General features: G+C 33.7%; 1 protein-coding gene across 1 annotated transcript in view; it reads right to left on the reverse strand.

Annotated features, from left to right (window-relative positions):
• Positions 1-8286: 8286 nt before the first annotated feature.
• The window catches only part of LOC140713160 (triadin-like), a 67897-nt gene continuing 58635 nt past the window's right edge, over positions 8287-17548 (reverse strand). The window contains exons 4-8 of the mRNA XM_073022441.1: positions 16093-16119; positions 15326-15355; positions 11304-11333; positions 10012-10038; positions 8287-8401 (exon numbers count right to left, since the gene is read on the reverse strand). Of these exons, the coding sequence (XP_072878542.1) occupies positions 8304-8401; positions 10012-10038; positions 11304-11333; positions 15326-15355; positions 16093-16119 (212 nt within the window). The 3' untranslated portion in view covers positions 8287-8303. The remainder of the gene's footprint in view (positions 8402-10011; positions 10039-11303; positions 11334-15325; positions 15356-16092; positions 16120-17548) is intronic.

The raw sequence follows: 17548 nt of genomic DNA on the forward strand, positions 1-17548 counted from the left end.
ACTGGAATAACAAAATCTAGATGACAGCACATCCGTTTACAGCATTATTTACGGACAGTTTTAAGCCCATTGTTGAGACCTAATGCTAAGAAAAAAGATTCCTTTCAAATATTATGACTCATTGACAATGCACCTGGTCAATCAAGAGCTCTAATGGAGCTGTACAAGGAGATTAATATTGTTTTCATGCCTGTGAACACAACATCCGTTCTGTAGCCCATGGGACCAAGGAGTAATTTTGACATTCAAGTCTTATTACTTAATAAATACATTTCATACGGCTGTAGGTGTCATATATAGTGACTCATCTAATGAATCCATGCAAAGTAAATTGAAAGTCTTCTGGAAAGGAATCACCTCTCTAGATGCCATTAAGAACATTTTTGACTCATGAGAGGGAGTCCAAATGTCAGTACCAATAGCAGTTTGAAAGAAATTGATTCCAACTCTTATGAATGACTTTGAGAGGTTAATGGATTCATTAGAAGAAGTAACTGCAGATGTGGTGGAAGCAACAAAAGATTTAGAAGTGGTGACTGAATTGCTTCGATTTCATGATCAAACTTGAACAGACTAGGAGTTATTTCTCATGGATGAGAAAAGAAAGTTGATACTTGGGATGGAAACTACTCCTGGTGAAGATGTTGTGAACATCGTCGAAATCACAACAAAGGATTTAGAATATTCCGTAAACTTAGCTGATAAAGCAGAAGCCAAGTTTGAGATAATTGATTCCAATTTTGAAAGAAATTCTACTGTGAGTAAAATACTGTTAAATACCCATACGAACTACAGAGAAATCTTTTGTGAAAGAGTCAATGTGCCAAACTTTATTGTTGTCTTATTTTCAGAAATTACCACAACTACCCTAACCTTCAGAAACCACCACCTTCATCAGTCAGCACCCATCAACATCGAGACAATACCTTTCACCACTAAAAGTATTACAACTTACTGAAGGTTCAGATGATCACTAACATTTTAAGCAGCAAAAGACTTTTAAATTAAGCTATGTACATTTTTTAGTCATAATCCTCTTGCACACTTAATAGACTATTGTGTAAACATAACTTTTCTGTCCACTGGGAAAACTAAAAATTGTGTGATTTATTGCGGTGGTCTGAATGAAACCTGCAATATCCCTGAGTTATGCCAGTAAAATGACATCTAATTTTCCTTGAATTGCATTTTTTGAGTCACTAAACATCTCTTCATGTGCTTATTGGTCTATGGCTTCTTGCTCTCCCCATTTTCCTTTGGTTGTGCTTTTTGTCTCCAAGGTACACCTGTACACACAATATTCTTTGTCAACCAGACTCACTTATATGATAATAGTATAATGGCTATTACATTAACAAACACACCATACATTTTAAACTTCATACATAACTCAAAGAAATTGTGAAATTAAGACAATGAAATAGGACATTCTTAAAATTCTAAAATGGTACACTTACTTGGAGTTGGTTTTGGTTTATCTAAAAAGGAAAAAAGAAAAAAAGAAAATGAGTGATAATTTTCTATCTATTGGTGATATATCAGCCCTTTATATTTCCTATTTTTGCTTTTTACAGTAAAAATAAGACTAAATATAACAACAATGAACAGTAGGGAATGCATTTTTAGTAATTTTTAAATCATTCTCCCAATGAGTTTCCCACAGAACAGTAAAGCCTGAAAGTGTGGAATCTTTCTTGGTCTCTTTTTTTATTCCTGTAAATCTCATATTTGATTTGATACAATATTAATGAATGCTCACAAAAATCTGAACTTCTTACTGTTTCTGAAATGACATAAAATATATATTCTACCACAGTCCTCTTAGAATATATCAATATTAATTTATAATCACAATATTAATTATTAATGTTAATTTATACCAACTCTCCCAATCCAGTATGTTGAACAATAAGGCTCTTTCATAAAATCTCAAGAATGAATGGGTGATAGGTAAAAACAATCATAAAGACATTCTATTTTTTCCAATATAACATGTGTTCTAAAATATATTAACTAAAAGCATTAACTGTGTCATCTTACATCTAAAGTTCTATTTCTTCATAAAAACTAGAAAAGATTTAGTTATGATTGCAGGTTTGAATCATCTAAAATTAAGTCAAATAACTAATATGTTAACTTAATGGAGGGAATACAAATTAATACATTTTTGTAGAAAGCAATTAGGAATATCTATACAAATTACATTTAATATACCCTATTACTAAAAAAAAAAATTCTACTTTAAAGAATTTTTCCCATAAAAGTAAAAAAACTAGATATATTGTTAATTAAATTAAGGGAGAGCTTTAAAACAACTTTAACATATGTCAGTTAGAGTCTAATTAAGTAAACTGTGTACAAATACACAATAAAATAGTGTTTTTATAAAATATTTTATGTGCTGATATAAAAAAATCTTCGAGATATATTCTGAAATAGAAAAAGCTAGTGACAGGATAATTTATAGCATGTCAATATTTGTGTAAGAAAAACAAAAGAGGCACATATATATATATATATATTTGTACAGGTAGATAGATAATGCTAGAAGGATACATTAAGAAATAACAATGATTACTTATGGAAATTATCAGATATTTTTGAAATGAGAACTGGTAGAATTTAATAAAAGAGAGAGAGATTTTGGCAGTTAACTTCCTATGTGCCTCAGTGTTTGAACCATATGAAGTATTACATATTGTAAAAACTGAATGACATTTTAAAAGAATTCAGCTAACTTTTAGAATGGGGTAACTTCTCTTTTAAGAAGATATATCAAGCTGAAATTCACAATTTGTGAAATTTAACCTATGTAATTTCATAGGATATTTTAAAATTATCAACAGTTAATCAACTTCATTAGTATGATAAATTATATTAATATTGACAGCAGTGAAATATTGAATATTTTGGAAGGACCTTGTGAATCATAAAAGCAAATTTAATTTGTTAATTTTACCTATCATAATTGCATATTTGGCAATCCATGTTTGACTGACAACAATATTGCCCTTAGGTCAGATAAACTAGATTATACTACAAAACCACAGGACCACACATTACCAGGAAACACAGTGAAAATCACTTGTATTCATTACTTTAATTTTTGAATATAACAAAAACAGTGAACCCAAGACAGAATATAAACCAAAAATGGTAAAACACCTGGTTTTATAGACGGAGGTTCTCTTTCTTGATGTTCAGCTTTTTCTAGAGAAAGAAATCAAATTTCATTGGCAATCTGTGGATTCTTCGGTAAATACTTCTTATTTACATATTTGCAAGTAATCCTCAGTTTACCCAAGAGGCATGCCCCAAAGTCGTTTTCATGTAATTTGAAATAAAGAAAGCATATTGCCATAAAAACACATTATAAACAGGGTTAGGTTAGGTTCATTCTCTGGACACCCAGGAAAAGACATTTTTCTACATTTGGCTGAAAGACAGTATTAGGGTTTTATCTCTTTGGGGGCTGTGTTGTATAAGAGGATAGAATATGGCAAAGAGGAGAATAAGAATACTGTTTCATTTGCTGAAAGTTGAGTCATTCTTTGGGGACATTTTTAGTGGATGGTATTTATCTTTGGCATTTTACCAATTCCTCTTTTTTCCTCTCTGAATCCTAGCTACCTTCTTGCCAGTAAGAAGCAATGCACTGCTGAACAGTAGTTTCTTATTGAAAATTTAAACTATATGTTGCATTCCAGAGAGTAACACATTTTGTATTTTTATTGACCTGTACCACCCTCCCTTTCCAGGTTTTCTTAAAACTCTCATAGCTGAATCTCAACTATTCTAGGATATGACAAAATGAAATAAAAATGTATGAGTAATCGACATCCCTCTTAGTTCTCTGAAAAATATTTGGATTGAAAATTTTAAAGAGATCATTCTCTTTCATCAAAAGTAGAATTTAAAGTCAACCATATAGGTGGAATATCTTGAATGCGATTGAGAATTCTGTCAGTTGAGTAGGACTCCGGAACAGACCAAGTATTACCTCTAATGACTTCTAGGATCAGTTCTTCTGAGCTGTTCTTGATGTTTACTTGTCCTTTCTTTCCCTCACTCCTGAATTTGGAGTTTCTCTAAAATTACTATTTTTCCCCCAAATCATGCACCAATAGTGAAGTAGGTGGGAAGATGTGGGATCCCAGGTGTCATCAGACTAAACAGATATTTGTAAATTAGGAACTGATACCATTCAAGAATAAACTTCCATGAACTGAATTTGCATAAATGTTATAGTAAATAAGCATTCAAAATAAAAGAAAATGAAGAAGCCAAAATTCAAGGTATTAAACTGTTATAACAACATTAAAAATAAATCAAGGGAACAATAATAATATAAAATATATATTCAAAATACAACTCACAGCTTCTAGGATGTGAATATGTTCTGATTAGAGCCATGCATTTGTGCTATATATCCTAAACCATGTTTATGTATTCCTAAGCTGTGTCACACATTCACCTTTGGGCCTTGTGAAGCTATTTTGCATGCAAGAGCCAGAATATATTTGATCAAAAGCCATTCATGCATTTGTCTAAGCTTGTGTACCACAAATGTACACCATTCAACGACCAACATCACAATTTTGACACAATATTGAATATATTTACTACCACAGTGGGTAAATATTTATGTCTTTCTGAGTCCAAAAGTCATCTTTAAACTCTCCATCACTATACTCTCTGTGTCACACCTGTACAGTGAAACGAAGGATCTTCAAAGTCCACATGTCCATAATTATAATGGACAAATGGCAAAATGTTTATAAATTAAATGGATTTCTAAATGCCAAAGTTTACCTACAGTTTAATTAATGTAGCTCAAAGCAAACAAATTAAAAACAGTATATAGTTCACAACACTGACAATTGTATAACATTTCATTTTCTTTTGTTATTCATTAACGTGTGATTAAAAGATTTCCCACCTACCTTAACTTACTGTGAGTGGTATTTCATAGCCCATATGGATTCTCTCTTTTAATAAACAATAGTGACACACTTTTTCTTTTGTATAGTTATAGTCATTAATTAGTAGTGAAACACGAGAATGTTAAATCAATGCCATAGCAATAACATTAATTCATCACAAATAACAATTACATAGCAATCACATTAATTTATCATTAATAGTTATTTAGCCACAAGCAACACTGAACATAACGTTTTTCTTTAAAAAAAAAAAAAAAACTAAGCAAATTACTAAAGCTGAAATGGCCAAGCAATATTTCTCAGGTGTTATTCTATTCATCTCTTACTTGCTGGCTTGGGCTTGGCTGTGGAGAATGGAGGGAAGCACATGGCATATTGATGAGTACAAACCATGGAAACACTAACTGTTTAGTATTTGTATTTACTTATTCTTAGCTTTAGGTCCCCTTCTTAGCTTAAGCTTAACCCATTTTCTTTGACCACTAATATTTTACTGTCAGCAAATACATTAATTCAACTGCAAAAAACTAGTAAGACACATGGTATGCACATAAAATTTAAAACAATCTATATATTTGAGTCACAAATACATTGAGCTAACTTCTTCATAGTTCCTAAACATCCATACAATTGAATAAGATACTCAGGTGGTCATATTAAGGTAATACCTCAGGGTGCAAATTAAGGGAACATTTACTAAAATTATAAACTTAGGCAGTGGTTGGAATAAAGTACAATGGTCATATAAAGTAATGTGAAAATGGCCTCATGAGATTTCTTTCTTTCTGCTGATAAACTAGTCTATAATTTCTATAAATAATTAGATCTCTCCTGAATTCTATTATATTTTTCCTCCAAGAAACTATTTAAATCCTTATTGTTTGATTATCTCAGGAGAAAAAAATGTTTCAGTTTTTCTTTTGGAATGATTATTAGTAAGAGATGAGGTTCTCTTAATGGTTGAGGTGGGTAGGATTTCTGTCTTGGAATCAAACAGAGGAAGTTTAGTCACTCAAAAGTGAATTGGTTTCAAGACTCATAAGTTTTCTTTTACCTTACAGGAAAACTTCTGAAATGCAAGAGTATGTATCTTTTCTTTTTCATATGAACTAATGAGACACGGAGTGTTTTCAGTTTAACATTTTATGTTCTGTTGATCATTCTTTAAGGCAGACTTTAAAGTTATATAACCATATCCCTCTCTATGGAGCTTTCATGAAAGTAAATTATTCCAGCTAATTTATAAATAGCAGGAGGAAATATGGTTTAAAAATAAGATTAAACACCTAAGTATACATGATAATCAATGCATTATATAGATTTTCCCATGAATTACACATAAACTTAGGTCAATCACACTGAAAGTTATGTTACTCTAGTTATTATTTTTTAATAAAAATTATATTGAACACATTTTTAGTTATTCACAAGAATTCAGAATGTTAGAAATTATGGTACTAAAAGCCTGCACACTTCAGTGAAGGTGTGTGTGTGTGTGTGTCTGCATGCACACATATGCATACACCACATAGCATATAATAAGACATTAAAAAAGGTATAAAATACCTTATTTACCTGTTTTTTCTATTGTGACAGCTTTTACCTGCTTGAGAAGTTTTTCTTCTGTGATAGGAAAAAACGTTAACACAAGTAGGGAATTTGAATACATCAGTGACATATTTCAACCATGATTTTTGTATTCTTTTTGAAACAGTACCAATGCTGAGGAAAACTTGTTGCCTCAATAAAACAAGCAAATAATATCTTCTATTCAAATTGGATGAAAGCACAAAGAAAATCTGTCCAGCTGAAATGTCCTTTGCAGTTCTCTTGCTATAGAAGTTTTCCTAACTTAAATTGTTCCCTAACGTGCCAATATGAACCCTATTTTTTGCCTTCACTGTATTTCAGTGTATTTATCTGCCCATAGGTACTGCTTTATAAAATACTTGTTCCCTTTCTATTATTAAATTAGAATAGGAAGAAGCAATATTTGATCTTCTTGTGCCTATATTTCCCTGGGAACCCAGGAATAGGTGGAGAACCCAAATTTCTTACAGTGTGAAGCTGGGGAAGAACAAAGTTGATACATTTGCTGGATGTCCTCTGTTCTCAGTGATTTTTCATAGTCAAAGATGTTTGGGTCAAAGTAAAGAAATTATTGCCCTGATACTACATGAAATTAAACTTCTCAAGCATTTCGCACTGGGTATGAATTGACTGATCAAATATCCTAAGTAGAAATTTTCACTGGATAACAGAATTTAAAGACCATGATGGTGTAACTGAAGTAAAAGAGTCGTTCCTACAAGACAATGCGTTTGATGTATGCTCAGAGACTAAAGTCTGTCACTTCTCTTTATTTCACCTCAAACTGACTGATATTTGGGACATAAGAAAATGACAGTGTTTCATTTAATGATGAGCTTCTAAAAGTTGTTTCTAACGTTCTGCTTTTGTCAATACAGACAGCTCTTCTCACCTCTCCACACTCCAGCCCTGCTTTCCTTATTCCTATATTTTCTGTTGTTGATGTCTAATAGTTTTTTTTATAGCATATGGAAAACAAAACAAACAGACTAAAACCCATTGTGTACAGATTTTTTAAAGTCCAATTTATAAAAGTAAGCAAAGGATTTCCCAAGATTTGCTTAGAGAAAGTATGTTTTTCACTTTTCAAAGATTCTGGCCTAACTATATTCACAACATTGGGTACATAATTCAGCCTGGAATGAAAAATAATATTCTACAGAATAATTGGGGCTTGGGTGGCCTCAAAATTAAATTCATATTTAATTAGCTTAAATAAAAACTTGTTTCTATTCTTAAATAAAAATTATTTCATAATCTTGTTTTGATAAATTATGTATCTTTTTTTTACAAGCAGAACAAATTAGCTTACTTCTACTTTCTACAAAATGCAAGACCAGGAATAAAAAGAAAAGAAGAAAGGGAAGGAAGGGTGAAGAAAAGAAAGAGTCAGGAGAAGAAACAGGGAGAAATGTTGATTTCTTCAGCATTTTGGGGACTTGGAGAGTCTGAAATGATCGTATTTGAATAAGCCAAACTGAATTACAAGTTTGGTCAGAATGCCGTGCCCAAATCAGAATAAAAGAGCAAGTATAGAGCCCATTCATCTAAGTGCTGGGTGACTATGGTTTTTGTGCAAAGCTAACTCTCTGATGGGAAGGGAAGAGTAGTTGTCCAGTTACATCTCACTGGTTAAGTTCTTAGTACAAAAAAAAAAAAAAAAATTCTGAAGATGACTAAAATTGGAGATGGTCTAGAAGCTGATGACTTAAGACATGAATTGTCCCAAATAACTTTAGACTTGCCTCTAAACTCTTACTTCTGCTAAAATTAAACTATTGAGAGATAATTTGAGACTACAAATACCACCTGCAAAATACCTGGTTTACCATGAGAAACAGTCTTTTCTGGTTTCACTATGTCTTGTTCTGAAAATAATAAAAAGAAAATCTTTTTAGGTATTTGGAAGCTGGGAAAATAACTAGCAGATGTTAGCAAATGTGCTCACAGAGAAAAATATTCTGAAACCTTCATATCATCCTTGTTTCTATGTAAAACTTGAAGGTTTTAGTTCATGAAAACAATATGCCAAGAATTCTTATTTACAAAATTTTTGAAACTATAGTTTTCAAGGCATAGGCTGTAATAAAGCATGAATATAAAAGTACAGATTGAAAATACATGATTTCCCAATGCAATCCCTCCCCGCTCCCCCCTCCCCATGATAGGCCCCGGTGTGTCATGTTCCCCTTCCCGAGTCCAAGTGATCTCATTGTTCAGTTCCCACCTACGAGTGAGAACATGCGGTGTTTGGTTTTCTGTTCTTGTGATAGTTTGCTAAGAATGATGGTTTCCAGCTGCATCCATGTCCCTACAAAGGACACAAACTCATCCTTTTTTATGGCTGCATAGTATTCCATGGTGTATATGTGCCACATTTTCTTAATCCAATCTGTCACTGATGGACATTTGGGTTGATTCCAAGTCTTTGCTATTGTGAATAGTGCTGCAATAAACATACGTGTGCATGTGTCCTTATAGCAGCATAATTTATAATCCTTTGGGTATATACCCAGTAATGGGATGGCTGGGTCATATGGTACATCTAGTTCTAGATCCTTGAGGAATCGCCATACTGTTTTCCATAATGGTTGAACTAGTTTACAATCCCACCAACAGTGTAAAAGTGTTCCTATTTCTCCACATCCTCTCCAGCACCTGTTGTTTCCTGACTTTTGAATGATCGCCATTCTAACTGGTGTGAGATGGTATCTCATTGTGGTTTTGATTTGCATTTCTCTGATGGCCAGTGATGATGAGCATTTTTTCATGTGTCTGTTGGCTGTATGAATGTCTTCTTTTGAGAAATGTCTGTTCATATCCTTTGCCCACTTTTGGATGGGGTTGTTTGTTTTTTTCTTGTAAATTTGTTTGAGTTCTTTGTAGGTTCTGGATATTAGCCCTTTGTCAGATGAGTAGATTGCAAAAATTTTCTCCCATTCTGTAGGTTGCCTGCTCACTCTGATGGTAGTTTCTTTTGCTGTGCAGAAGCTCTTTAGTTTGATGAGATCCCATTTGTCAATTTTGGCTTTTGCTGCCGTTGCTTTTGGTGTTTTAGACATGAAGTCTTTGCCCATGCCTATGTCCTGAATGGTACTACCTAGGTTTTCCTCTAGGATTTTTATGGTATTAGGTCTAACATTTAAGTCTCTAATCCATCTTGAATTAATTTTCGTATAAGGAGTAAGGAAAGGATCCAGTTTCAGCTTTCTACTTATGGCTAGCCAGTTTTCCCAGCACCATTTATTAACTAGGGAATCCTGATGTAAATGACGAGTTGATGGGTGCAGCACACCAACATGGCACAAGTATACATATGTAGCAAACCTGCACGTTGTGCACATGTACCCTACAACTTGAAGTTTAATAATAATAAATAAATTAAAAAAAAAAAAGAAAATACATGATTTTGAAAACATTTCAAAATTTTTTGTAAAAAACTCTATATAAGCATAAAAGATAAAATTAATATACATACTGTGTATTTGAACTTTTTCAGATACAGCTAAAAAGAATAAATAAATAACATATTAGATTAAATTACCTGCAAAATGGAGTATTTAACAACAACAAATATAATTGGTTATTGTAAATAGAACTAGGCATAACTAGTTTTAAATAGCATTGGGTTTCTGGTTAAAGTAAAACTGGCAAACATACAAAATGCTTTTATCTGGTAAAACATACCCACCTACAGCAAATAAATATAATCAGGAAAATAATAAAATAATAATAAATCATAATAATATTTGTAATGTAACAAGGCTGCTATGAGCCTTGATATATTATAGATATATCACAAGAGCAACTATATCCAAGCTTATAATCAGCTGCCAGGTAAGTTCTGGTAAGAATTCAGGGGCTGAGGTACTATTGAATATATGTCTAGATTTTGATTCTTGATTTGTTGATATTGAAGAATCTTGCTAAGTAACCTTTTATAATGAAGAAATAGCTACCAGAGCCTGAGGGTTTTTTTGAACTTGCCTCAGGTCAATAGCTAGGTGGTACCAGAGGTACGACTTAAACGCTAAATAACAATACAGACTTGGAAAGGTCACCCTTTTTTTTAGATCAACCTTCTAATAAAATGATAACATTTTAGGGACAATCTCTTAATGGGAGCACCCAGGGTTTGGTGCAAATCAGACGTAGGGCAGACCCCTAGCTTCAAAATTTATTAACTTGAAAATCCTGGAATAATAACTTATTTTCTGAACTTGATCTATTGAACTGCTTCTTCAGATATTGAGTATAGATAATAATTGCCATGCTGTCTGTTTCTCATAATGATATGATGAAAGTAAAAATCCTATGCTAGTCCTTAGCTCACAATAGATGCTTAATAAATTCTTGCTCTCGTTCCCTTCAAACCACAATAATCTATAACTTTGTGATTTTATGATTCTGGTATATTACTGGAAATAATTCAGAATTATGAAAACAAAGCCACCAGAATTATGGAAATAAAGCCATAACTTAAACATGATTATTATTAATTTCATAAAAACCTTAGAAATGTCTAAAGAAACCTGGAGTCTAGGTTGAGATTTATTTAAGGCCATTTTCTAGATGCTTTTGTCTAGGGAATATTTCCATTCTCACCTAAACCAGTGCTATAAAATCATGTTGAGCAACGGAGTGGAAAAAATAATGAGGAACTTGGAGACTCTGTGCATGTCTCCCTAGTGAGATGTAAGCCTCTTTTAGTACTTAATAAAATAAAGGTAATGTCAACTCTGAATCTACATAAAATAAAGCTCCTGTTACCTGGTTTTGCTTCTTTTTTAATTTGGGGCTCTGAGGGAGAGAAAAGGCAGAAAATTTAAAACCTGAAAACATAAACTAGAATACAAATTAATTTTTAGAAATAACTTTTTTGGTTATCATAATTGGGAGGCTGAGGCAAGAGAATTGCTTGAACCCAGGAGGCAGAGGTTTCAGTGAGCTGAGATCATGCCACTGCACTCCAGCTTAGGTGACAGAGCGAGACTCCGTCTCAAAAAAAAAAATACATATATATATATATATATATAAACTAAAATGTATTCCAGTTTTACGCTGGTTTGCCAATGATGGACTATTAAACACAAAAGAGAAACCTGCTTTGCACTTGTCTGTCAAGTTGTTGGTATAGCTAATTCTTTTAAATCTAAATTTTCTACTTTTTTCTAAGATGATTGTTGCAGGAAATAGTTCCAAAGTCAACATAAGACAAATTATTTTAACAACAAGAGTTGGAAGAGACTCTTTGAAATAGCTCTAATTGGGTACTTATGTGATTTAGCAATTTAGACATATAGTGTTATGGCTCAAATGTGTTCTCCCAAACAATCTGTTGAGTCTTGACCCCCAGTACCTCAGCATGTAACCTTATTTAGATAGAGTTGCTACCTACATAATTAGTTAAGATAAGATGAGATCATGCCAGAGAAGAGTAGGTTCTTAATCCAATATGACTATTATCCTTATAAGAAGAGGAGAAGAGACACAAAGAGAGAGACACAAAGAGAGAAGATGACCATGCGATAATAGAGGCAGAGATTGAAGTCATATATCTTCACACCAAGAAACACTGAGGATTGCAAGAAAACACCAGAAGCTAGGAGAAGCAAAGAAATATTCTCCTCTACGGTTTAAAAGGAAGTGTTGCTTTGTCAACACCTTGATTTTTGAGTTCTAACCTCCAAAATTGTAAAAGAGAAAAATTTCTACAGTTTTAAGCAACACAATTTGTGATATGTTATTGTAGCCATCCGAGGAAACTAGTCAATTTTGGCTTAGGAACATAGGTGCTGCTGAAACAAATACCTATACATGTAAAAGTGTTTTTGAAATTGGGTAATGGGTAGAGGCTCGAAGAATTTTGAGACACTTAATATAGAAAGCCCAGGTTGTTTTTAAGAGACTATTGGCAGAAATATTGACATTAAAGGTTATTCTGATGAGGGCTCAGAAAGAATTCAAGAGAGCTATAGAAAAAGCTCTTGTTATTTTAAATGATGCATTTCTGACTTAGTCCATTTTGTGCTGCTATAATAGAATATCACAGACTGGGTAATTTACATGAAACAGAAATGTATTTCTTATACTTCTAGAGACTGTAAAGTTTGGGATTAAGGTATTAGCAGGTTTGGTCTCTGGTTCGAAGATGGTGCCTTGCTACTGTGTCCTCCAGAGACAAGGAATGCTGTATCCTTACAGGGCAAAGGCAAAAGGGGAAGACAGCAGGCTAGTTGAACACTGCATGAAACCTCTTTTATAGGGGCCTTGTTCCCATTCACAAAGGAGGAGCTCTCATGGCCTAATCACCTCTTCAAGGCTCCAGCTCTCAATATTATTTATTCTATTTATTACACAGATAACACTTAAATTTTGAGAAAACACATTCAAATCATATAGATGTATATTATTATAAGTAGAAGTAGAACGTTGCTAGATAAATGAATTTTAAAGATGAGTTCTCAAGAAAATGAGGAATATATTATTGGCCACTGAAGGAAAGGTAATATTTGTTATAAAGTAGCAAAAAACTTGGATAAATTGTGTTCTTCTGTTAGGTGGAAGGTGGAGATCGTAAGTGAATATTTAAAAATTTAGCTAAGAATATTTTCAAGCAAAGTATGGAAGGTGCAGACTGATTTCTCCTTGTTGTTTATAATAAAATGTGAAAAGAAAGATACACATAAATTGAAGAAGAAAGTGTTAATCAAGTAAGAACTGGCACTTACTGATTTGAAAAATTCTCAGCCTATCTAGACAGTGTGCCATGGAGATAGGGCCAAGGATGGCTGGACAAATTTTTGCTAAAGACATTAGATGTATGACTCATGGAGCCACTTTGGCAGAAGACAGAAATAGAGATGTGGTTATCCAGGAAAGACCTGTGGAGGACCCTCTTATCTAATAGTTTAGATGCCCCATGAATTAATTGTGATACTAGTCAGGTTTTTGAGAATTTTAAAGAAGCAAAAACAATGCCAGCCTGGACAAAAAGGGACAGAGGCATGATAAAATGAAGGGATAATGACTGTAAGAGAAGAGCCATGAATTCAAACTCCTGGATTGATGGGACCTCCCGTGGCAGACAAGGCAGGGTTCTCGGCTCGCTGAGCTAAGAGGGCAGGGCCACTGTTTCACCAGGCCCAGAGTACAGAGCACTGAGCCAGAGAGAATATTCTCAGGCTTTGAAACATGCTAGGTTTTGGATTTGCTTTAGGACTCAGGACCTCTTTTTATTTTATTGTAATTTCTTCCCTTTAAAATAGGAATGTCCATCCTATACCTGTCTCATCATTTTATTTTGGGAGTAAATAATTTGTTTCAGGTTTTCACAGGTTCACAGAGAAAAGGAATTTTGCTGAAGGAAGAATCGTACTCCAAGTTGCATATATAACTGATTTAGATGCTTTAGATAATGATATTTGGAACTATTGATTGATATTTAGAAGAAATTTTGGACTTAGAACCATGCTAGAATGGTTACCACTTTTAGAAATGTTGGGAAGGGGTGAACATATTTTGCACCTATAGAGGACATAAATTTTGGGCCAGCCAGAGAATGGACTGTTATGGATTTAATTGCGCCTTTCCAAAAGGTATGCTTACATCCTAACCTCCGGTACCTTAAAATATGACCTTGTTTGTAAACAGGGTTATTGCAGATGTAATTAGTTAAGATGTTGTCATAGGGCAGTAGGGTGGATACTTAATCTAATATGACTGGTGTACTTATTAGAGGAGAAGGGTTTGCAGAGATAGAGACACAAAGGGAGAAAGTTTCCAAGTGATGATGGAGGCAGAGATTAAGAGTGATGCTTCTACAAGCCAAGGAATATCAAGGATTGCTGGAAAACACCAGAAGATGCAAGGAAGAATTCTTCTCTACAGATTTCATGGAAAGCAGGTCCCTTGTGACACCTTCATTTTGGACTGCTACCCTCCAGAACTATGAGAGAATAAATTTCTTTTCTTTTTTTTTTTTTTTTTTTTTGAGACGGAGTCTTGCTCTGTCGCCCAGTCTGGAGTGCAGTGGCCGGATCTCAGCTCACTGCAAGCTCCGCCTCCCGGGTTCACGCCATTCTCCCGCCTCAGCCTCCCGAGTAGCTGGGACTACAGGCGCCCGCCACCTCGCCTGGCTAGTTTTTTGTATTTTTTAGTAGAGACGGGGTTTCACCGGGTTAGCCAGGATGGTCTCGATCTCCTGACCTTGTGATCCGCCCGTCTCGGCCTCCCAAAGTGCTGGGATTACAGGCTTGAGCCACCGCGCCCGGCCATTTCTGTTGTTTTAAGCCACCCAGTTTGTGGAATTTTACTACAGTAGCCCTACAACAATAATACAATTATGAAACATTAAACAAAATTTTAACTGTGTTCAGAGCCAGACAGTTGAGTGTTGTTTTGAAAAAGTTTCTACTGCCTACTGTAGCCTTCAGAAATGTGCATCTGACTGAAAAGCCTCAAAAGAGAGAAGGATGAGAACAGATGTTTTGCTGATTGAATGTCTGTGTCCTACAATAATCAGAGAAAATTTTGGTTTTGTGGGAGTCAATTCAATTAGTCAGTTACTTCTTCTGAACCATGTAAATTTCTCAGAGATTTCACCCACGCAAATAGAGTTTTTTCTAGAAGGGGGTAGCATAGAGAAATATATATTTTATTAGTTTTTTTAAGTTGGTCAAGGATAAAATTTGATATAATATTTGTACTAGGACATGACATTTGCAAAGAGATATTGTGCTATTTATTATAAACATAGAAAGCATATATGTCTATAAATAAAATATACATACCTGGCTTCTCTTCTTTTTTTCCTTGTAGTTCTAAAAATATAGATAAACATTAGTAAAAATGATTATAGAAAGATATTCATTTCCTGCATTCATGTATATTCATTTTTATGTAATTATTTTCTATGTTATTCACTGGTTTCAATCTCATATTAACTTTGAAAAGTTAATGTCATATTAACTGTTTTCTTATGATTGTGGCAAACTAGTACATAACAACAAATTCCTCACTATTGATCCCAATAAGAAATATTTCGAGGGCCAGGCATGGTGACTCATGCCTATAATCTTAGTACTTTGGGAGGCCAGCCAGGTTTGTTGGTGGGTGCCTGTAATCCCAGCTACTGGGGAGGCTGAGGCACAAGAATCACTTGAGCCTGGGAGGCAGAGGTTGCAGTAAGTGGAGATCGCACCACTGCCCACTGCCCACTCCCTGGGCAACAGAGTGAGACTCTGTCTCAAAAAAAAAAAAAAAAAAAAAAACAACTTTTTTTTTTTGAGAAAATAATGGAAATGTGAGCTGAGATTTTTAAGGCCAAGGTGAGGAAAGATACTTCCAGTGAATAAAGGATGAAGGAAAATTTCAGCATAGCATTTTCTCAGAAATACACGGAAGAGAATGAGCACATTGTCTGCACAAAACAAGCCTTTGACTATAAGCAAAATATTCAACATGAAATCAAGATAAATAACAGCATGCATTTAAGATCTGTTTTATGTATGTGTCTACATATGTATGTATTTGTTTTTTGAGCATGCATATAACATACGTGGAGGTTTAGGCTTGACTTCTTTGCCTAGAAAAAAATTTTAAAAATTATTAAAGGCTGAGTCATACGATTCTTATTAAATTGACTTTATTGAATATGATATAATATTATATATTTGAAAATAAAAATCAAACAATATAGACTCCACCTATCCTTTTGTGTCAAAATTCTATAGAATGTGTAACTTATGGTTAAGTTCTTCAGTGCAAGATTGACAAACTTTTTCTGTAACAGTTAGTATATATTTTCAGGTTTTAGGCCATATGGTCTCTCACAATTCTTTATTTGTGTGGATATAGAATTAGCTATAGATAATAATGTAAATAAATATGAGTGACTGTGTTCCAATAAAATTTTATAAAAATTAGTGGCCTGTCTGTGGGCCATTTTGTTAGCCTCTGCTCTATTCATAGTCAGTTTTAATTTTCTGTCTTTTTTGCATCAACAAATATTTGAATAGTCAACAATTTTCTCTGATTCTGTTTTCTTGCAAATGCCATCTGGTACCTGTCCATCACTGTTCAACTCAGCTTTTTAAGGAATATCATCTTTACTTGTTTTTTCTACTTCTGACTCCCAATTCATCATTAATTCACTATAATCTAGTTTCTAGCTCCACCATTCTATGTATTAGTCTTTCTGGTTACCAATTTTCTGTTACTTTCCAAGACTAATGAACACATTCGACCATACTGATCACTTTCACTTTGTTTTTAAATTCTTGTTCACTTGACTTTTGGGAAAGGTAAACATAATATGTATGCTCTACTGTAATGGGATAAATATTAATACTGCCTTCTTTTAATTTCAAACCTATCCTAGTGACTTTTTCTTTTAGCAAAGATAACATAACAGAGGTCTAATTAGTCCTTATACTGGAAACTAAGGAAAACAGACAAAATATATAAAACAATGATTTTAAAGATATTGAACATCAGACAACAAAGAACAGTGATACTTTAGTGATGGGAAACAAATCAGATGTACTCTGTGATTGCTTCTGTTTAGTGCTTGGAGAAAGTTACAAGGCCTTAGTGCAGCAATGAGTTGCCTAGCAACTCAGCCGAGGCAAATTGCTGAACTTATAAGATGGAGTTGGGAGTCTGGAAAGGCCAAGACAGTTAGTGATCACAGGTCAGCGTAAGGTAGAGTATTAGAACACAAAATACATGTGACAGTTACTGCATAGTTTCTTTGACTTCGGTTGCAAATTTATCTCTCACCTTTCTGATATTCAGGCGAAAACAAAAAGCGCAAATGTTAAACAATTTACGATGTTCTTAAGATATAAATACTTACTTTGTTTAAGAGAAGCAGAGTAATCACTGGCAATGATAACTGAGATAAATTTGTTTCCTGGGTTCTCAGAACAAAAGGCTGTATAATGTAAATACCAGCCTCAGCAATATTTTTACCTTAATATGTAATGGTTTTTTATAGAACTCCACCTATTGTT

This window comes from Chlorocebus sabaeus, chromosome 13 (assembly GCF_047675955.1).
Source record: "Chlorocebus sabaeus isolate Y175 chromosome 13, mChlSab1.0.hap1, whole genome shotgun sequence".
Lineage (NCBI taxonomy): Eukaryota > Metazoa > Chordata > Mammalia > Primates > Cercopithecidae > Chlorocebus > Chlorocebus sabaeus.